The sequence below is a fragment of the Ciconia boyciana genome, chromosome 25 (genome assembly GCF_034638445.1).
Source record: "Ciconia boyciana chromosome 25, ASM3463844v1, whole genome shotgun sequence".
NCBI classification, from domain to species: Eukaryota; Metazoa; Chordata; class Aves; order Ciconiiformes; family Ciconiidae; genus Ciconia; species Ciconia boyciana.
The window spans coordinates 245,114-266,546 of NC_132958.1; the positions used below are offsets into that span (position 1 = coordinate 245,114).

The window sequence follows — 21,433 nt, forward strand, 5'->3', positions numbered from 1 at the left end:
CCCCACTGCACCCCTCCCATATAGCCCTCCCAGTACAGCTCCCCGTACAGTCCCCCACCCAGTATAGCCCCCCAGTACAATCCCCTCCCAGTGCACCCCCCAGTACAGCTCCCAGTACAGTCCCCCACCCAGTACAGCCTCTCCCCAGTACTGGCACCCCCCTTCCCAGTACAGCCCCCCCAGACCCCCAGTCCTGCCCCAACCCCTGGGGGTTGGCACTAGGTCCCCTGGGTGACACTGGGTCCCAGCGGGGTGGGGGGGTCCCAGGAGGGTGGGGGTCCAACAGAGTGGAGGGGTCCCATGAGGGTGAGGGGGGTCCCAGCAGTGGGGGGGCCCAGGAGGGTGGGATGGTCCCAGTGGGGTGGGGGGGCCTAGCAGGGTGGGGGTCCCAGAGGGGAGGGGAGCCCAGTGGGGGGGGTCGCAGCAGAGGGGAGGTCCCAGGGCTCGGTGCCCCCCATGCCCAGTGTGAGGGCCCCACTCGAGGCCACGTGCCCCCCGGGGGGGGCCCACGCGGGGCCAGGCCCGTCCCCCCTGTCCCCACCCTTTCCTGCCGCCTGAGTCACCGCAGCCGCCGCCTTCCGGGTGTCCCACGGCTGGCAGGAGGCTCCGCGGCTGTTGGGGTGTCCGTCTGTCTGTCGGTGTGGTTGTCTGTCCGCCGAGGGGGGAGGCGTCTGTCGGGGTGTCTGTCTGTCCATCCGGGTATCCTTCGGGGTGTCCATCTGTCTGGCCCGGTGTCTGTTTGTTTAGTGGGGTGTCCCTCGGGGGTGTCTGTCTGTCCATCGCGGGGTGTGTGCCTCTGGGCGTGTCCATCTGTCTGTCCTGGGGCTTCCCACCCCCTGGGGTGTCTGTCTGTCTGTCTGTCTGCCGAGGCATCTGTCTGTCCTTCCAGGTATTCACCTATCCGTCGGGGTGCCCGTCTGTTTGTAGGGGTGTCCGTCTGTCCTTCCGAGTGTCCAGCTGTACATCGGGGCACACCTGGCCATTGGGCTGTCCGTCTGTCTGCCTGGGTGTCCATTTATTGGGGTGTCTGTCTGCCCATGGGGGTGTGCACCTACCCATGGGGGTGTGCACCTACCCATAGGGGTGTCCATCTGTATGCAGGGGCGTCTGTCTGTCCTTCTAGGTGTCCATCTGTCCATCGCGGGGTCCACTTGTCCTTCTGGGTGTCTGTTGGGGTGTCTGTCCTTCTGGGTGTCTGTCTGTCCATCGGGGCTCCATCTCCCTATCGGGGTGCCCTTGGCCTCCTGGCTCTCCATCTCTTGCGCTGTCCATCTCATGGTGTCCCTCCATCCGCAGGTCCATCCATCCATCCATCCGTCCGCTCCACCACCCGGCCCGTCACCACCCCCCCGACGCCATGTACACCGCGCTCCCCAAAAGGTACCACCCCCCTCCCCACCCCACCCCGCCCTCGCCCCCCCGGCTCACGCCGCCCCTCGCCCCGCAGCGGTTCCCCCTTCGGCCCCGCCGTCACCCGCCCGGGGCTGCACATCTGGCGGGTGGAGAAGCTGCAGCCGGTGGAGGTCCCCGAGGCGACGTGGGGCGTCTTCTTCTCGGGGGACGCCTACCTGGTGCTGCACAACGGGCCGGACGAGCGAGCTCACCTCCACCTCTGGATGGGTGAGCCCGGGGGGTGGTGGGTGGGGGCACGGGGGGGGGGTGGTGGCGGGACCGGGGGGCTCAGCGCTGGCTGCCGCCGCAGGCCGGGATTCCTCGCGGGACGAGCAGGGTGCCTGCGCCCTCCTCTCCACCCAGCTGAACGTGCTGCTGGGCGAGCGCCCCGTGACGCACCGCGAGGTGCAGGGCAACGAGTCCGACGTCTTCATGGAGTACTTCCCCCGCGGCGTCACCTACCAGGTACGGGCGCTGGGCATCCCTGACGGGTGCTCGGGGCGCTCCTGGCGCTCAGCATCCCCACTGAGCGCTCAGCATCCCGACCCGGCTCTCAGCATCCCGGCTGGGTGCTCAGCATCACCGCTGGGCTCCCAGCACCCTGCTTGTTCCCCACTGGGATCCCCTCTGGGTGCCGGGCATCCTGAGCAGGTGCTCGGCCTCCCCGATGGGTGCTGAGCATTCTCGCTGGGTGCTCAGCACCTCTGCCACGTGCTCGGCATCCCCCCCGGGTGCTCGGCATCTCTGCTGGGTGCGCGGCCTCCCTGGTGGGTGCTCAGCATCACCTCTGGGTGCTCAGTATCCTTGCTGGGCGCTTGTCCATCCCCGTTGGGTGCTGGGCACCCCCACCGGGCTCTCAGCACCCCCATGTCGGCAGGAGGGCGGCGTGGATTCGGCGTTCAAGCCCACCCGCCCCGGCACCGGCGCCGGCCCCGTGCGCAAACTCTACCAGGTGAAGGGCAGGAAGAACATCCGGGCGAGCGAGCGGGGCCTGAGCTGGGCCAGCTTCAACACCGGCGACTGCTTCATCCTCGACCTGGGCGAGGTGGGCGGGGGCCGCCGGGTGGCCCTGTCACCGCTGCCCCTCTCCCTGTCCCCCAGAGCCTTCTCGCCTGCTGCGGGGCGAAGCGCAACGTGTCCTGCTGGGTGTCCAGCTGTTGGGGTGTCCGTCTGTCTGTCTGTCCAAGCCTCCATCCATCCGTAGGGGTGTCCACCTGGTTTTCTGGGTGTCTGTCCGCTGGGCTGTCTGTCTGTCCTTCTGAGTATCAATCTATCTGTTGGGTTGTCTGTCCTTCCAGGTGTCCAACTGTCCACTGGGGCGTCTGTCTGTCCATAGGGGTGTCTGTCTGTCTCTTAGGGTGCTCATCAATCAGTTGGGGCGTCCCCCTATCCATAGGTGTGTTTGATTGTTGGGGTATCTGTCTGTCCATCTGAGTGTCCGTCCATCTCTTGGGGCATCCATTTACCCATCTGGGTGTCTGTCTGTCCGTCCGGGTGTCCATCTGTCGGGGTGTCCACTTGCCCGTCGGGGCATCTCCCTGGGCCAGCTTCAACCCCCGCGACTGCTTCGTCCTCAGCCTGGGCGAGGTGGGTTGGGGGCCCCCATGGTGGCCCGGGGGAGGTGGGATGGCTCTGTCACCACTGTCCCTCCCCCTGTCCCCAGACCCTCTTCGTCTGGTGCGGGGCCAGGTGCAACGTGCTGGAGCGCAGCAGGGCGCAGGAGCTGGCCACGGCCATCCGGGACGGCGAGCGGGGCGGCAAGGCTCGCCTGGAGATCGTGGCAGACGGCGAGGAGCCACCTGAGATGCTCCAGGTGCGCCGGGGCCCCCGGTGTCCCCGCCGGGAGGAGAGGGGGACCCGAGTGTCCCCGTGGGTGGCTCTGTGATACCCCCTGTCTCTTCACCCGGCAGGTGCTGGGCCCCAAGCCCACCTTGCAGGAGGGCAGCCCCGAGGAGGACGTCGTGGCCGATCAGAGGAACGCGGGGGCAGCCATCCTCTACAAGGCAAGGCCACCTCGGGACACCACGGTGGCCCCAGGGCTGGGCATAGCTGAGTGTCACCATGGTGGACCCGGGGCCGGGCACGGCCACACCGTGGTGGCCCTGGAGCTGGGCATGGCTGGGGGATGCTGTGGTAGCCCCAGGGGGGACATGGAGCTGGGCATGGAGCTGTGGTGGTCCTAGGAGAAGGGCATGGCCAGGGGACACCACGGTGGCCCTGGGGCAGGGCACAGATGGGGAATGCTGCAGTGGCTGGGGGGGACACGGGGCTGGGCTCGGCCGAGGGACCATGGCGTGGCCCCATGGTGACATCCCGGCCGCGGGCAGGTGTCAGACGCAACGGGGCGCATGGACCTGAGCCAGGTGGCCGCGAGCAGCCCCTTCAGCCAGAGCCTGCTCTGCTCCGACGACTGCTTCGTGCTGGACAACGGCGCCGGCGGGAAGGTCTACGTCTGGAAAGGTGCCCGGGGACGGGGACGGGAGGGGGGACATGGAGACAGGGGCCACCCCCAGCCTGGCTCTGACGTCCCCACCCACAGGGCGCAAGGCCAACGAGCAGGAGCGCCAGGCGGCCCTGAAAGTGGCCGAGGAGGTCATCGCCCGCATGGGCTACTCGCCCCAGACGCAGGTGGGTGCAGGCGGCGAGGGGTGCCCGGGGGCCGGTGCGGGCGACATCACCCCGTCCCGGTCCCCGTCCCCTCCCTGTCCCTGTCCCTGTCCCGGCAGGTGGAAATCCTGCCCCAGGGCCGCGAGACGCCCCTCTTCAAGCAGTTCTTCACTGGCTGGAAGTGAGGGAGTGGGTGCCCGCGGGGCCAGCGCCCGGCCCAGGGCGTCACCAGGCTTGTGCCGGCTGTGCCAGCTCCCTGCCGACGCCTGCGCCCTGCTCGGCTGTCCCCACGCCTCTGCCATCCCCCTCCCGTGCCATCCCCGTGCCTCTGCCCATCCCATCCCCGTGTCATTCTCATCCCCGTGCCGTCCCCCTCCCGTGCCATCGCCGTGCCCACGTTATTCACATCCCCCTGCCATCCCCATCCCATGCCAACCCCGTACCATCCCTGTGCCATCCCCATCCCCGTGCCACCCCTGTGCCTTCACCCTCCCCATGCCCATCTCACCCCCATCCCTGTGCCATCCCCATGCTCGTGCCGTCTCCATCCCATCCCCGCGCCACCCCCGCATCCATGCCGTCCCCGTGCCTTCGCCCACCCATGCCCATCTCATCCCCAAGCCCGTGCCGTGCCCACGCTAACGCTGTGCCAGCACTGTCTCCCCACCCTCACCGCCGCCGTACCTCTGCCACCTTCACGCCCTCACCACCTTTCTGCTCACGCCCACGCTGCCCCCGTGCCCACGCTGTGCCACCTCTGTGCCCCACCATCTCCGTGCCCACGCCATGCCCATGCTGTCCCCATGCCCACGCCATCTTCTTGCCCACGCCACCGTCTCCCCCGTCCTGCGCCCAGGCCCTGGGCCAGTAAATAAAGCGTCAGTGCCGAGTGCCGCGTCTCGCTGCTCTGGGTGCAGTGCCAGCCCTGGGGACAGGGGGACACGGGCAGGGCTGGGGACAGGAGGGGACGTAAGGCTATGGCAACGCGGGGGCCGTGGCGGTGGCAGATGTCTCCAGCACCCTGGCGTGATGCCCCCCACCGCGGCATCCTGTGGGGCCACCTGTGCCACGAGTGCACCGGGCCTCTGCCCCACAGGGTGACACTTACTGCCGTACGATGTCCCCAGGGCCTGGCAGCACCCATGGGTGCCAAGGTGACCGGGGAGCCCTGGTCCTTGCGTGAGCACCCAGCCCCAACACGGCTGAGAGAGGCGGGAGATGGCCCGTGGCACCCGCCTGGCTGCCAGCCCTGGGGCTCCAGTGTCCCCACATCCCCAGTGTCCCCACGTCCCCAAATCACCCACGTCCCCCAGTCCCCGGTGTCCCTGCGTGCCTGGTCCCTGCATCCCCAAGGTCCTCTCATCCCCGTGTCCCTGCAGCCTCCGTGTCCACGTCCCCAGCGTCCCTACCCCCCCGCTAACTCCACAGTCCCTGCATCCCTGATGTCCCCAGTGTCCCCAAATCCCCAGTGTCCCCAAAAACACCCCTAAAGCCCCTCTATGCACCCAGGGCCATCCAGATCCCGGGATCCCCGTCACTGCCTGCTCATTTCTGCCGGCCTCTGCCTCCGGCTGCTTTTCTGACCGGACCTCCCTCCCTCCCTCATTAGACTCAAATAATTAGTGCTGGGGCTAATTATTTATCTCATTATCCCTGCCTTCGCTCTGCTCTCTGGAGCACGAGCCTGGTCATGATGACCCATTGCGAAAACACGCGGCGATTCCCACGCGGGGCTTGGCTTCGCCTTATTAAAAGATTTCTTGTCTCGCGGCTGACGTTAGGAATACGTGAGCTCTGCCCGGCCCCGTGCCAAAACACCAGCATTTCACCCCAATTCATGCCCGGGACCGCACGGCCGGATCCTGCTGCAGCCATCACCAAAGAAAAGCCCTTTTATTGTTGCCAGGAGGGACGGGGACGGCACGGGAGGACCGAGCGGTGGGGAAGGAGCCCATGGGACCCCGGCGGAACGGGCTCGGAGAAGCCGCCGCGTCCCCCAGCGCCCGTGGGAGGTGTGGGCGAGCCGGGACCGCCGGCATCTCCAAACTCCTTCTAGTTCTAAAGCAACACCAAGGAAAGAAACTCAACAAGGGGGGAAAGGTGGGAGCTGGGCTGGGCTCTTCCTTGTTCACAGTGAATCTGGGGTGATGGGGGGGAGGGTTCCCACGCTCACAGGTTTTGCCAAAAAATAAACCCAAACCACCCACTTTGGCCTCGCTGGATCTCCTCCACGGGGGAGCTTGCTCACACGCGATTTAAATCCCCAAGGCATGGTCTGGGGAGAGGGAAGGGCAGAGAAAACCCCTCCGCTGGGGACAGCAGGGAGGAAAACACAGGGACACTGGTGGCAGCCCCAGTGGCGAGCTCTGGGGTGCCCAGGGTGGTGGTGGCAACACTGCGGAGCCAGGCTTTGGCTCTCTAGGTGATGTTAGACCCCCATGAGATGCTAAAAATCAATCCGGTGAGCTTTGTCAGCGAGCCGAAATGGGGAAAGCAGTTTCTCCGTTGTGGCTACACCAGTTCTGAGGCCACGGGGTGGGAGGGAGCGCAGGGGGAGAGGCAACTTGTTCCCTGAAAATGCCCCGTAAGGGATTTGTCATCCCCTCCTTCAGCCCTGAAAGAGAATTCGCACTCCAGACCAGAGGGAGGAGGGGGAGATCAGCACTGCAGGGGCTCAGGATGGGATCGGACGCTTCATCCCGACCAAGGGCCAGCTATGGGGGATGGGAGAGGGTGGAGAGAGCAGCGCCTGGGTCAGCCCTGCTGCCGAGGGAGCAGGGCAATGGCACTTCACTTGGAGAAAAAAAAAAAGAAGAAATAAAAGCCACATATCGTTTGGAAGAATCAGGCAGGAGCCAAGTGCTCCCGGGGGGCCGGAGCGGCTCTGGTCCCCGCAGCCCCCGCCAGCTCCCTCACTCTATCAGTTCCACGTAATTGGCAGGGAACATGCCGAAGTGGCCGTCGGGACCGTAGCCGCGCCACCAGCCTTCGTCGATCATCTCGATGTTGGTGATGATGTTCTCCGGATCAAACGAGATCTCGGTGTCATCAGCTGGAACGAGACAGAGCGAGGGAGGGGGTTAAAACCAACCCGAATCCCCCCCCAGCACGGCCGGCGGCACCGGGAGCTCCCCGCCTGCCCTGGATGTCCCTCCTGCAGGGACACTGTGCCAGGCAGGCAGCCGCCCCGCCAGACACCCCCTTGCTTAAAGAAAGGGGTCTGGGACACAGTCAGCTTCCCTGGGGCTGTGTCCTGCTGGAGCCCAAACCCCTCGACGGCCACTTTTCACAGCAGACCAGCGTTTTTACGGATGGAGAAAGCAAGGGCAGCTCAGCCCCGCTGCTGCTGTGAAAGGCCGGGGGTCCAGTGAATTCTAAGATGTGAATATCCGGGTAAAACAGGCTCCGAGGCAGGAGGCAGGGGAGGGAAGAGAGGGAGGCGAGCGAGAAACAGATGTTAGGGGAAAAAAAGAGAAGCCATCAGCTTCCTTCCTTCCTTTTCCAGCTCCAATGTGGGTGGAAGACGCTCTATCTAGCACCCTGCCGTGAGATGGCCCGGCATGATGGGTGATGCCTCCGGTCCAGCTTTCTGGGAACAGACTGGGCCCAGCAAACCCCCGCCCAGTTCAGAGGGAAAGCCAGAGCTCTGCAGGTCTTACCAGCCTGATAGTCGTAGAGCGCCCGTGCACACAGCCCCTTCCCCGTCAGGTCCGGCGGCTGCTGGTACTCAACCGGGTAGTCGTATTTGGCATCGTCAACTTGTTCCTTCGGGAAGGAGAGAGGCAGAAAAGGCGTTACCAGCGTGAACGATGCTGTGCCAGGCAGCTCGTGCTTCGCTAGCCGCAGCGAGGGTCTGCGGTCTGGGGCCTCGCCACCCCAACACACGGCACACACGGGGTGCACGTTGCCCCGCTCCACTTCTCGCAGCCCCGCTTGGTTTCCCGGGTGGATCGGGAGGTGTTGCACACTGGGAATTGCAGGAGAAAACAGTGGGAGGGAGGAGTACAACCCCATGCAACACCCACAGATCTAGATCAGCCCTCCAAGCCCCGGAGAACTGCGTGCAGGAGGTCCCAGATGCCCCCCCCCGCCCCCCGGAATAAAAACGCTGGCTCTGGGGGCTTCATGCGTCTCTGCCAGGAGATAAAGGAGATGAGCGTGCAAACCAGCCTCGCACCAAAGAGCGAAGGCGGCCAGCTCTCCGGTTTGGGTCACAAACCGGCACTGATCCGGCAGTGCCTCCGGCCTGGCAGGCAGGATCACGACCAGCAATACCGGAGACCAGCAGCAGACAGCCCTTCTGGAAGCCGATCCCTCGGGATCTCCGCTGCAGACAGTGGTTCATCACCCCCACGTTTAAGCCTGTTGAAGCTGGACAAGCTCCAACTCCAGTTTTCCAAGCATTTCTCTCTCACTACTATTTTGAGACCTGAGCTGGCTGCTTTTTACTTTTCTTTCGTACAGAAAGGCTGAGGCGATCACTCGGCCCATCTCCCGCTCCTTTTGAACCAGCTCGACACTTCCAGACAAATTCGAGAACGAGAAAATTAAGTATGTTTGAAATGCTTATGGTTTTTTGGGGGCGGGGACACAACGGATGAATAGAGAAGAGGAAACCAAACGGCCACCACATCTCCAAGGGAAATATTGCAGCACGACACAACCCCGCTATTAGACGCCGGAGAATCTGACGGAGCATGCCAAGAATAGCTGGGCTTTGTCAGCTCCACTGGTTTTAGACATGCAAAGAAGCAGGAGAAGGAGGAGAAAGTGCTTTGGCAAAGAGGCTGATGAGAGGCTCTCCCCTTGCCCCCTCCCGGGGCTCCAGGGACGGGGGCAGTGACACCCGCCAGAGCACCCCAGGGCACACCCAGGGTGCGGGACAGGTGACGGGAGCTCAGCGCCAGCATCGCTCGCCGTCAGCGCTGGGAAGGGACGCAGCAGCATCCCCTCGCCGTGCAGAAGCGGCCCAAGGGTGTGCGAGCTCCAGGGTTTCTCAGCTTCCTACTGAGTTGAGCCCAGGCAGCCGGGCTCCGAGCACCGGAGGGTGTGTTTGTACCCACAGGGAAGAGACGCTCGAAAGAAGGTTGCAGACTCATCCTAAAAGATGAGACAAAGCCGTGCTCTCTCGCATGAGGGTCCTGGCCAGCTCTCGGGTGCCCTTTCCCCCCCGGGGTCCTCTACCCTCCCCCTTGCACCAACCTGAGGTGGTTCTTCATAGATGGCCGAGGGGTCCGGCGGCTCCTTGTACAGATTTGCCTCTTCTGCATGGGAATCCGGGATGCTTGAATTGTACCCGGTGTCTTGCCCTGCGGAAGAAACACACAGTATCTCACCGTGGTATCTGTCACCAAAACCTCTTCCTGTCCCTGCGTTCATCCAACTCCTGCTCCGGGCTGAAGTGCCACCGAACTTGTGCTACGGGCTGGACGCCACCCAGGTCTCCTGTCCTGCCGAGGGGATGGGTCCAGCGAGCACGAACCCAGCCACGGGGCGAGCAGGAGTTTGGGGAACGATAAAAAGGACAAGGGAGAGATCCAGGATCTCCAGCGGGGAAAGGAACAAGCTTGCTCAAGGTGAACCATTTCCAAGCTGCTCCTCGTGCCGAGCACCAAACCTGACGGGGAAGGCTTGGCTTGGCGCAGAGACCCTGGCCAAGAGCAGCATCTAGTGGTGGCTGCAGCTTGGGGACCGCCGGAGCTCGTCCCCGGCCCCCAGCTCGTCCCCGGCCCCCCATCGCTGGGGTGGATGGGAGAGAAAGCAGTAACAAGCCACTCTGAAACAACCGCTGGTTTTGCTCCACCAAAGAGAATCTGTTTCTGGCTGAAGCATTTTGCTGAACCCAGTCACTCAAAGGGTTTGGTTTTTAACCAGGTACATTTTGGCTTATTTGGGAAAAGGCAGCTTGGAGGTTGTTTCCCAGCTCCCCCCTTCCTGGAGGAAACCTGGGGGGTAGCGTCAGGGCAGGGCAATGAGCAGCCTGGCGAGCTGGGGATGTGAAACCACAGCCCTGCAAGGACAAGGCAACGCCTCCGTGCCACCCACGGCGCATGGGGAGACCTTCCAGGTACAGCCAGCCCTCCTCCAGACTTGCTCTTCCCACCCAAACCACCTGAAAAGGGACAGAGCATCTCACCACCCGCAGAGAAAGCTCTTCGTAGCCCAGCTCCCTCTGCCTGCCCTGCCACCCCAGCTCCGCAGCGAGGGCAGCGATGCCCGGGCAGATGGGTGCTGCCAGCCCTTGGAGCCCTGCATCGACGACACGCACAGATCCTCTGGTTTTTACTGGGATGGCGAAACCCAGCCCTGTCTGACTGCTCGAGCTGGCTGCTGTCGCTGCGCTCTCCTGCCCAGAGGGGAACGACTGCGTGGGAGCAGAAAGCTTTCTCTGCTGGGTCTCGAAGGCATTTTGGAAAGGTCCGAGTGCGAACCTCAAAGCCCCTGCAGCGGGAGGTCTGCCGAGGGGCTCTGGGGCTGCGCGCAGCTGAATTTCAGCCTTTCAGCCAGGAGATGTCCTCATCCCCTCGGCTGCTGAACCTCCTGCTAAGTCTGAGGAGGGAAGGAAGGGACCTTTGGACCAGGCAGCAATAACTCTCCTCCTTCCCCAGCCTCGGCACCACGCTCAGCCCTTGCCGTCCCCTCCGGCTGGAGACAAAGCCCGCGGGTTTCTGGCCTAAAGATGCGCTCGCGCTCTGCCGAGGCATGGGAAAACGAAACAGAAACTCGGAGCCTGGCCTCAACACGCCCAATTCTGGGGACCTGTTTGGAGAGGCGAGGCGAAAAGCTTTGGTTAGGCGAGGAAGCAAAGCCACACACCTGCTGCGGGCACCGGCGAGGCTGGAGGCGTCCCCCAAGCAGAGGAGGGGGCGAAGGAAGCTGGGGGAACATCCCGGGCAGGAGAGACGGGAGAGGCAGGGCTCGGCACAGAGTTCACCTCCTTCTGCAGGAAAGGGCTGCGAAGCTTGCCTGGAAAAGGAGTCAAACGTGCTGCAGGAGTCGGCCAGGCATCGAGGCTTCCAGCCGCATGGCGACAGCCCCGTGGCTCCCCAGGAGTCCGTCACCGAAGGGCGTTGTCGGATGCTTTTTGCCTTAGGAGCCCACCGCTCAGTTATCCTCCTAAGCAGGATTTTCCAGCTCTAATCCTCGTTGTGGAAAACAAGTTTGTCTACTGGTTACAGCAGTAGCTGCAACCAAGTGAAAAAAAAAAAAAAAAAAGGGCATAATTTTGGGGAGGGAGAGCAGCTGGAGGACACCGCCACCCAGGTCCTGCTCGCCGGGCTCTGCACGGTGATTTTCGGAGCACCCTGGATTTCACGGACATTGGGACCAGCAACTGGGAGAGGCACGATTCAAACTGGTTGCTGCCAGCCTTCCAAGCCAGCGCACTTTCCTTTGGCAGAAGGTAACTACGCGCTGTTATCTCCCCCATCTATGCCTCTGAATGCAAACAAAAGCAAAGCAGGAGAGTTAGGAGACAAGCCCTACCCGAGCACAGCAGTGAATAAGCACCAAGACTTGCCAGCCTACCCAGCCTACCCTTAGCCCGCGGGTTTTATCGGTGCCAGGGCATTTGTCTTCCCTTTCTCCATTGAAAAACATCAAATACTAACACAAACGAGGGAAATCCCGAGGGATTTCTCGCCCTCAGGAATCAGCCTTCCCCCCTCCCCGTGACGTTTAAATGGCGAGAAAGACATTTTCCCACCGTGCCAGCTCATCCTGTCCCACCGATGGCTGGCCTACCCAAGAAAGCGCATTTGCGCTCCTAGCACAAAATAAAAGTGCTTATTCCAAATTAATTCAAGCTACTTTCAAGGAGGTTGAGCTGAGGAGGAGACATTCATCCAGGGATATCACGTGTTCTCAGCGACTTCCTCGGCTACAGTTTCAGCTTTAGTTTTCACAGCTTCCTGGTTTCTATCTGATAGATCAGGTCGGTCTCTTCTAAAAGGACGCGCTCCCGCTTGGTTCAGCCAGTGCAAAAAATTGGGTGGAATTTGTGGCAGTCAGGATAGATTGTGACAGTGGTCCCTTTCTAGCATTAATATATTTAATTTTCATTTTAAAAATGAAATTTAAGCTTCATGAGTTGAGCCAAAGTAGGGAAAACTTCAGCCTTGGCTGTTAAAACCTGGCACAGCCCGCAGCAAGAGCCTTACCATGAAAAACATCGCACGAGGTGGGCGCGAGACATTGCTCTGCCTGTGGCAGAGCGCCGGGTGTAACGAGAGCTACCCATGCTCAGCAGGAACCGTGGCCTCACGGGTAACGCACCCATCCCAAACACGTGCTCCCCGCATTGGGAGCGCTCTCCGCACACAGATTCACCCGGTGCGGGGAACGGGAACCGGCTCAGGCTGCCTGACCCGCTGCGAGAGTTGCCCCCCACGCCGTACCTGGCTGGGAAGCCGTCACCGCGTCCGCCGGCACCGACTTCTCCCTCTGCTTGAAGATGTCCCGGGGGTTCACCGCCCTCTGCGCTATCAGCGACGCAGCCTCCTGCGAAGGCGAAGAGAGCACAAACCCCGCGGTCAAGGCACTACAGCCTTGAGGTGGGCAGCAGCACGAGGCGGGGAGCCGAGCCGACGCAGCCCCCCCAGCAAAGCGCTCGGGCTCCTGGCAGCGTACCTGGGCTTTCTCCACCGACTCGCTTCTCTTGAAGCCCTTCCGCTGCCTGGCCTCGTACTCCTCGGCTTGCTCCTTCTGCAGCACAAGAGAGGGTCTGCTGCAGCCTCGGCGGGCGCCAAGCCAGCCCCCTCCTTCCCCACCCAGCCCCAAGGACCGGAGAAATGGGAACAAGGAACAGACACGGCGATGGAGGGTGAATGGGGAGGAAAGCCCCTGGATCTGGGAGGGAGATGCAGGAGGTTTGCTGGGCTGAGGATAAGGACTTGGTTTCCTCCAGTGACCCCAGGCTCTTCTCCAGAAAGAGTTTTGAACTCTGCTTTCCCCAGAGGCTGCGGCCAGACCGGCTGTCGGGAGCACGCAGCCAGCGTGAGCAGAGATATAAAGCGAGATCCAAGGAAATCAAAGCCCAGCCAACGAAATCCCGGATGGAGCAAGAGACCTGGAGGACCAGCTCGTGGCACCTCTCCCACCAGAGCGTGTCCGTGGGTCTTTCCACGTCCCCCACCTGCCGTGACCTGCCCAGGGTGCTCCTCCATCACCCTCCTGCCTCTGCCCGCAGCGTGGTCTGCACCACGGCACCCTGTCCTCTCCGTCATGGGGGATGTGGGAAGAAACCTCGCCACGGGGGACAACGCCGAAGCTCACCCATTGCTGCTGCTCCCTGTCCCTGTTCTCTGCCTCCTGCTGCTGCTGGAGTCTCCTGTGGTGACAAATGACAAACTGGGGTTAACAAACAGGCAGGACGAGCGGTTTGCTCTGCACGGGGCTGCTCTGGGACCTCACCCTGCTGCAGCTACACGGGAAAGACCAAAGGAAGGACATTCCCCCTCACCTCCAAAGCCAGGTGAGGAGCCACAGGCCACCCCAGGAGCTGTGCAGGGGGCAACAGCAAGGAGAGAGGGGCAGAGTAGCAGGAGCTGCTTCAAACAGTGGGACCAAACCAGGGAAATCTCTTCCTTCAGGGGCAAGGAGAAGAGCACGCGGCACGGAGGGGCCAGGCAGACTTCCCCATCCGAGCTCAAAACAGGAAGGCAGTGCCCGCTGCTGCTCGGAGAAGTGAGCTCCACCACCTAACGGGGTCACGCCGGGTTTGGAGAGGAAGGAAATCAGCACAATGCTGGTCCCTGCACACGATGCCTCCTCTCTGCAGGGCGCAGAGCCTCCACCAGCTGGCCCGGACCTCCGGCACCCCACAAACAGCGGCTACAGGTTTCAACAACGTGTTTCAGAAGCACCCTGCAAGGGGGGGACTTGGTCCTGGGGGCAGGATCCACGGGCAGGGAAGACCCACAGATGACGCTGAACAAGCAGCCAAGCTTGTCAGCAGTTTGGCCAGGGAGAAGATGCTCTCTCCACCCCAGGGGCTTGCTGGGGGACCCCCAGCCGGAGGAGCCCAGAAGCCAGCCACATCAGCCAGGCCAAACCTCCGCCACGGCTCCAGGAAGGTGAGCGAAGGCGAACACAACTCATTCGCGTGTGGCAGAAGCAGACTGATGTTCGGGTTGCAAGGGAGCTATCGGGAGGATCGGACCTGCGGATCGCGGTGCCCGAGGGCGGCGTGCTGCGGGGGCAGCTGGGCTGAGCCTGCCCCAGTGCAAGCCGAGGCAGATCCCCTCCGCAGCTGCTGCCTTGAAAGAGGTTTCTGGAATTGCAGCAATTGCAGCAGCAGAGAACGCACGGACACAACCTGCCGCTCCCTGAGGAACAACCCTCCGCTGGCAGCGCAGGGGCTGGAGTGGGGACGGCAGCTCGGAAGAGGTGGTGACAGGGGCACACAGCACCACTGAGAGCAAAGCCGAGAGATCCCAGAGAGCGGGACGGGCTCTGGGAATCGTTACGACCACTTGTCAGCAGCAGGGACTCACTTCTGGGCTTCGATTTCATTGGATCTTGCTTTATATCTCTGTTCTCGCCCCGCCGCTTCCTGCAGCTCCCGCTCCCGACGCTCTCTCTCTAGCCGCTGCCGCTCCTCCTCCGCTCTCCTCTTCTCCTCCAGCCGGCGGTTTTCTTCATCTTTCTAATGGGAGAAGTGCAACAAGTCGTGGGTTTAATCCTGCCAGCTCTGAGAACCGCCCCAGCTCTTTGCACGCCGTGCTGTGCCACCAGCCAGCACGGTGGATCTCCTGGCAGCTCCCAGGGCGTGCGGCGCCTGTAACACTTCCGCAGCCTGAAGGTTCACACACTATTGCTAAACCACTGCAAAACCCCGGTGTAAAGCAACCTGAATGGGAAGCAAATACAGAGCAGGCTTGCCCTGCTGTTCAGTCTTGGAGAGCTGCCTTCAGAAAGGACAAAAACCAGCCCCCTCACCCAAATGGAGTTTGCCATCCGCCGGGAGCTGGGCTGCAGCCCAGCCCTCACCCCCTGCGCCCGCCCCAGCAGCCCTGAGCCAAATTAAGATGAGATAAAAAGCATCTTGCTCTTCAAGACTAATTTCCTCCTCCCCTTGCACCCCGAGGCAGCAGGACCTCTGCAGCCAGCCCAGCTCCGCACTGCTTTCCGACCCATCCATCATCCTCCCTTTGCCAGAGGCCTGGATCCCTGACTCCGGGCAGGAGAGCCCAGGTTAGAGAGGGAAGATACAGACAGAGAGAAATCTCCAGCTGCATCCAAATGCCGCACACTACTCATGCCTGGCTGCTGAAGAGAAGCGGCAGCACTCACCTCAGCTTTGGCCCAGAAATTATCTTTATTGACTCTCTTGATTTCGGACATTGCATTCGTCTTCTGGTAGACAGAGCCCTGGGGGGAGGCAGAAGAAGGCACGTGTGAGCGGTAGTCACTGAGCAATCACGATTTTTGCATTCCTCTGCAGAAATGCATCCCCACGGCTTTCTGACAGCTTTCTCCTGCCGCTACGGGACCGGCCGGACCCTCTTTGCCTTCCCCTGGCAGAGGGCACCCAGCCCCACGCAGCCAAGGGCCAGCAGGCTGGGTTGAAAGGGTCAACAGAAGATATTTAGCATGAAGAAGAAAAAATAAAGAGACACTTTGTGGTAGAATATAACAGCAAAACCAGCACGGTCCCACATTCAGCACAGTCTGTGACTTTTTAAAAGTTTCTGCAACCTGATGCTTTGCCCCAAACTTTAAAGAAGGGCTGGCCGAGGCCCAATGACGTCACCAAAAACGGGGGCTTCCAACCTGTTTTTCATCATGCCTCAAGCAAAAATCATGTCACCTGCGGAGCCCAGGCTGGAGCAGCCAGCAAAGAAGTGACCAGGACACATGGGAACCTGGCAGTGCCACACCAAAGCGGGGCCAGGGGCAGAGCGAGGGTCTTGCACAGCTCGGGTTTGCTCTTTACCCACATCTCAGAGCAGGGTCAAGCGATTCAGCGTCGGAGAGCATGTGCAGCTGAGCTTCTCCTTTGTATAGCTGAGAAACCTCACTTGCTTGGTGTGTGTATTAAAAAACCACCTTCCTGCAGAACATTTCCATGTAGACAGAAAGGAAGTTGCCGAGATCTCTGGCGTTGACACTTCACAGCACCGGGGGAAGCCTCAGTTTTCGTTTGCAAGCAGGTCAAAACGCTGCTGCACCGACACGTCTTGTTCCCTGTCCCTCGGCTGCACCGCAGCCCCAGGCCTCGCAGATACTCTGCAAATTTGAAAAGCTGGAGCTTTTGTGTCTCTAAAAACCTGACTAGAACTGGGGGGAATCAGTCCTGCTTAAAAAAATGGTTGGGCCTATGGAGAGGAGAGCTTAGGCTTTCTGCTTGCTGCAAGGACATCTCGGCTCTGCCACCACTCCGTGCTCTTGCCCTGATTCACTCTGCAACGAGCCAGAGAGAGGAACCAGCCCTGGGTAAAATCATCGGTGCTTCCACAGCCGCATCAAAGCACGGGGAGCCCCTTCCACCGCAGGGTGACGGCGGTCCCGGCCTCTGTCCCTGCCCGACTGCGAGTCCAGAGGGACGAGAAAGCCCCCATGGAGGAAACTCACCACGGGAGCTTGAGGGCCCGAGTCCTGGAACTTGCTGCTCTCCTTGTGGAAGTTGTAGTTGGCCCCAGAGGCCTTGGCAACCTTCTCCATGATGAGTTCAGGCTCCACATCCTCCTCTGCGCGAGCGTTGATGGTGACGTGAGCCCCCTGAGCAGGGAGAAAGCCAGCACAGGAGTGAGAGGGTGACTCCAGGGGCCACTAAACCCACCACGCAGCTTCGACAGGTCCCGTCTGCGCTCCTGGACCTCCCAAGGGAAGGAAAAGGGCTCAGGTGACAAAGGGAGGTCACCGGCCACTCTAAGATAACGCAACGCTGGGAAAGCAAATGCTTGCGAGGGAAAGAGAGGCTTGTTTCGCCTCCTCTGCAGTCTCCAGAGCTGTTTTCGACTGCAAGAGGTTTGTGTTGCAAATCAGCCTCTGAAACACGCTGGGTTATGCACCGCAGGGAGTTTCGAGTGCCGGGGCAGCGCTGCCCAGCCTCTCCTGACCACGGTCCCGCCTGCAAACAGAGGCCTCTCTGCTACCCCAAAGAGCAGCGTGAGCCATGCAGAGCTCAGGTTCCCCGGCCCAGGGCCCACCGATCTGGGGAGGAGGCAATGAAAAGACCACCAGACCTTTAGAAAGTTTGCTACGGTGCTGACGTGGTTGGCACAGGCTCCTTTTCTCACATCATTCACGCCTTCACCAGTCTGCAAAGAGAAACCATCGGCACCTGCTTACCCGAGAGTCCCATCCCAGGCTGTTTTTATAACAGCAGCACCTTGATCTAAGCCTGAAAATCACCCACGCTGGCCACGGTGAGGGCTTCACCAGGGCTTACTGCGTGGAAAAAGACCCCGCTCTGCAGCAAGCACTGCTCAGAGGGAGACGGCAAGCCTCCTGCCCAGGGACAACGGCCACACCGTGAGGGCTCCAGGCTCCTGCTGATCCTCAAGCGCTTCATTCAGCCCGTCTTAGTTTACCGGCAGCGTCACTGCCAGCCAAGCAAGCTACATGGCCAAAGAGATGCAACGGGGACACGAATCCTCCCAGCTTCCATTCACCTGTGTCCACGAGGTTGGGACTACGCACCTACAGCGGTGGGCATGGGACACCCTCCGTGTTGCAGCTTGGTGGAGGGGATCCAACATGTTGGCTGCCGCACGTTCGGCAGCTACGGCTCGAGAGAGAATCGAAGGGAGAAACAGTCATTTATTTCCACCAGGTCTCTCCCAGGTCCCTACTCACCCAGTTGATGAGGACGTATTTGGGCAGGCCGGAGTTGGGATCCTTCACCCTACAGAAGGCATACATCACCTTCCCGCTGTTGAGCTCCTCCACCATCTCCTCCAGGCCACCATCTGTCCCGGGAGAGAAACGAGAGGGCGTGAGACAAGCAGATCAGGTACACATGGTGGGAACGGCCGAGCCTGCAGATTGCAGCCTCCTGGCTGCTTATTTCCCCGAGATTAATCCTGTTAGATTTGGAGTTGTCCTACACCAAATGTATTTCAGGCCCCTCGTGTTTGCCCAAGTCCTTCCATTACCTGCTCGCCTGCGCAGGAGCCGAGTCTCAGCCAGCTCTCACCCACGCCCCCGTCCCCAGCAGCCTTCGCCACCAGAGTTTCTATTCCTCAGACCTTCGCTGTGACAAGCACAACCCCCCGTACGGAAAGATCCCGGGTCCGTAACGCAAGTCACGACGACAGAGAAGGGAAAGGAGATGCTCACGTGTCCCTGACTAATTAGAGGCTTTAACCAGAGCAGGCAGCTGCAAACTCTGCCCACAGGTTCCTGCATGAAATCACACTGCGAGGTCTCCAGCGAGCACCTCCACCACGGGAAAACAGCTCGACGGGAGATCGGCAAGGTCCCGAGAAGCAGCGGAGGAGCCGGCTACGCCTTGTTCCCGTCCCACCTTCTAAGTCGGGCAGCGGCAGTGACAAGCCCTGCTTCGTCAAAGGGGAAGTAGAGAAGAAACCGAGACGCTGGCGCAGGGTAAGTTCACGCTCGCCAACCGTAGGAGGAAACTCCTGCCCTCACGCTTCCCTCGCTGGTGTTAAACCCACACGGCCCCTCCAGGCAGGTCTTTGCAGGGACTGCTCCCAGCTACGAGCTCGGGGAGAAAGGAGGAGAGCCCACCACTGCACAGAGGAAAAAAATTGTGCAAGGCTCAGCAGAGGGGTTGTGCAAGGCGGGCGAGCGATGGAAAGTGCTACGGTGCCCCACGAACCGCAGCATCGCTCTTGCTAAAAGCATATGCCAAAAAACTACCAGAAAAGGAGGAAAAACGCAAAAACATGTGCTCTCATTTCAAAAAAATTCCCACAGACTATGATTCCTCCTACTTTGGTTTGTCTGACCCCTGAAAAGTGGAAAATGAGCTACTGCTTACCATCAAACACCGGCAGCAACTGCACAGCCGAGTCTGTTTTGCTCTGCACTGCAGCAGGACCCGAGATCATTTTCTTCTCCGCTATTAAATATTTACGCTTTGGCTCTAAATTTGGCACAGTGGTTTCCAAGCCCAGCAGAAAAGTTTAAGGCTGGAAGCCTGAAGCCGGTCGGCTGACGGGAGCCCTCACCAGGCACCGGGAGGGCCCTGGGGCTGCGTGTTTGCCGGGTCAATGTTTAACGCCGCGGCGGCGGGCACGGACGGGCACAAAGGGAAGTGCCGGGAGGAGCAGAGCTCTGGGGAGAGGTCGGGGCCCGGTAACAGGGAGCGGCAGAGTTATGCTGCGCCTAACTAAGCAGGGTCCAGCATAAAAACCACACAGGACTTTTAATTTATACACAAATCTCACCAAGCAGCTAACACCTGCGCGAGCCCTAAATTCAGATCTCTCTTCCATACAAGCCTGACTCTTCAACAGCGGCAAATTTGCATCTCAGCCCCACCGACAGTCCCCCGCAGCCGCTCTCTAGCGCAGATCCGTGCTCAGGCAGTTGCATCCTCTGCAGCCTCCCTGAGGCTCCCTGCAGCCCTCGTCTGCAGCTCGGTAAGAGCTTTTGCTGAACAAAAGGCCAAACCACCCGCGACGTGGGCTTCGCCGGGCCCTGCAAAGCTGCCCGGAAACATCTCACCTGACCACGGTCACCGTGAGCTTCGTGGGTTGTGAGAAACACTTGCAAATGAGAAAGGCAGCCGGCGAGGGAATACAGCCGAGCGCTGGAGGATGCAAATCTAGAGAGCGGAGAAACCTGCCTGGATGCGTTGCTTTCTACCAGCTTTAGCTTTGCATCAAGAAGCATTTGTGTGGGAATTGGCAGCCGGATAAAAAATTTTAAAAAGTCCAATGAAGCAGGGAACCAAAGAAAGAAGAGGCACTTTAGCAGCAGCAGCAAGCTGGAATCGCCAGCCTGAGAAAGCCAGCTTTGAAGCGCCTCGTGGTCCTTCCTTCATCTTCCGATGTGGCCGGCTGGGATCTAAAATACCTCAGGACTGCAAAGAGGTACAAGGACCCGAGCTTTGGATCCTTCGGAAAAGAGGAAAACGAAAGGGAAGGAGAAGGCAGAGCCACGCATGCGCCTCTCCCGCCTGCCACCGACTCTTCTCTGTTTTCCTCACTCAGAAACTGCACCAAACACCCCGGTTCTCCCAGACGTGCGCTCTTGCCCTCGTCCCACCGCGGAGGCCACCCCTCGCCAGCGCCGAGGGGCGAGAACAGGCTCAGGGATTAAAATAAAAATCACTGAGGGGCGAGGGAGCGAGCACCGTTTCCCACTGCTGGAGCCGTTCCAGGCAGAGGCTGGATGCCACCAGAAGCACCGAGCGACAAAAGCCAGCCAGACCTCGTGAGCTGAGCCCCGCAAACAACCCCAGACTCGGCCGGCGGCGCCAGGCGAGGGGGGGACGGTCCCTCACACGCTCACCTCCGGAGCCGGCCACTCGCAGGTCATTGCTGTTGCCTTCGTAGGTGAACAGAGCCCTAAAATAAAGCCAGAAGCGGAGGTTTTATCCAGCCCGGTGAGAAACGCTCGCCCCAAACCTCACACCCCATCAGCACCTCCTCTCCTGCACCAACTCCTCTGGACCCTCTGCAGCGCACCCCAAAAACTCCTCCATGCTCATGGTACCCATCCGGGGTGCCCACACCCCCCAATACCCCCGATGCACACAGCTCCATAGGGCCCCCCACCCCCACACCTCCTGCCCCACATCCCAGACTTCCTGATCCCCCCATACACCCCACATCCCCCCAGACAGCCCGATCCCCCTATACACCCCTCATCCCCCCAGACACCCCACACCCCTGATCCCCCAATACACCCCACACCCACCCCACAGACACCCCCCACTCCCTGACCTCTGTGTCCCACCCCCACACCCCCTGCTTCCCCTACACACCCCACACCTCCACTCCAGACACCCCCACACCCCTGACCCCCCCATACACCCCACATCCCCCCCCAGCCCTGACCTCCTCTATACAGCCCCCACCCCATCCCCACCCCCTCAGAGCCCCCCATACGCCCCGGACCCCCACCCCAGACATCCCGGTCCCCGCTGTACACCCCCACCCCCCAAACACCCCCACAGCCCCCTCCCTGGCACCCCCACCCCCACATCCCCCGGCACCCCTCAATCTTCCCTTGCAGACCCTCCCCCACCCCCCGGCCCATCCTCCTCCCCCGCCCCTCACCAGTCGGTGGGGCTCCCCGCCGCCACCACCCGCCCGTAGGCCTCCTGCAGCGCCCGCCCGTTCTTGCTGAGGTTCAGCGCCATGGCAGCGCCCGCTCCCGGCCCGCCCCGCGCCGCCACCGCCGTCCGGCCCGCCCCGGGCCCGCCCACGGCCCCACCGACCGCCCCGGGCCCGCCCCGGGCCCGCCCCGCCGCCACTGCCGGGCCCGCCCCGCCGCCGGCCCGGCCCGCCTCACCGCC

The 21,433-nt window shown here is 61.5% G+C and overlaps 2 protein-coding genes across 10 annotated transcripts; one reads left to right on the forward strand and one right to left on the reverse strand.

Annotated features, from left to right (window-relative positions):
* Positions 1–531: 531 nt before the first annotated feature.
* Positions 532–6,197, forward strand: CAPG (capping actin protein, gelsolin like). 8 transcript variants are annotated; one of them, XM_072846260.1, is made up of 10 exons: positions 532–638; positions 1,297–1,380; positions 1,448–1,620; positions 1,703–1,857; positions 2,270–2,437; positions 3,056–3,205; positions 3,303–3,395; positions 3,720–3,852; positions 3,932–4,020; positions 4,119–4,890. In XM_072846260.1, the coding sequence occupies exons 2-10, from the start codon at positions 1,358–1,360 to the stop codon at positions 4,182–4,184; spliced, it is 1,050 nt and encodes a 349-aa protein (XP_072702361.1). In that variant the 5' UTR covers positions 532–638; positions 1,297–1,357; the 3' UTR covers positions 4,185–4,890. The 8 variants fall into 8 exon arrangements, with proteins under 8 accessions (XP_072702361.1, XP_072702354.1, XP_072702360.1 ...); XM_072846253.1 differs by lacking the exon at positions 4,119–4,890 and adding an exon at positions 5,781–6,197 and having other exon boundaries at positions 546–622; XM_072846259.1 differs by lacking the exon at positions 4,119–4,890 and adding an exon at positions 5,906–6,055 and having other exon boundaries at positions 573–638.
* Positions 5,876–21,312, reverse strand: DBNL (drebrin like). Of its 2 annotated transcripts, XM_072846247.1 has the most exons (14): positions 21,195–21,312; positions 20,425–20,480; positions 17,800–17,912; positions 17,187–17,261; positions 16,573–16,719; positions 15,292–15,369; positions 14,493–14,644; positions 13,273–13,327; positions 12,628–12,702; positions 12,396–12,498; positions 10,816–10,965; positions 9,202–9,308; positions 7,659–7,764; positions 5,876–7,051 (listed from the first exon to the last, which is right to left on the reverse strand). In XM_072846247.1, exons 1-14 carry the CDS (start codon positions 21,275–21,277, stop codon positions 6,912–6,914), a joined length of 1,440 nt encoding a protein of 479 aa, XP_072702348.1. In that variant the 5' UTR covers positions 21,278–21,312; the 3' UTR covers positions 5,876–6,911. The 2 variants fall into 2 exon arrangements, with proteins under 2 accessions (XP_072702348.1, XP_072702349.1); XM_072846248.1 differs by lacking the exon at positions 10,816–10,965.
* Between the last annotated feature and the right edge of the window lie 121 nt (positions 21,313–21,433).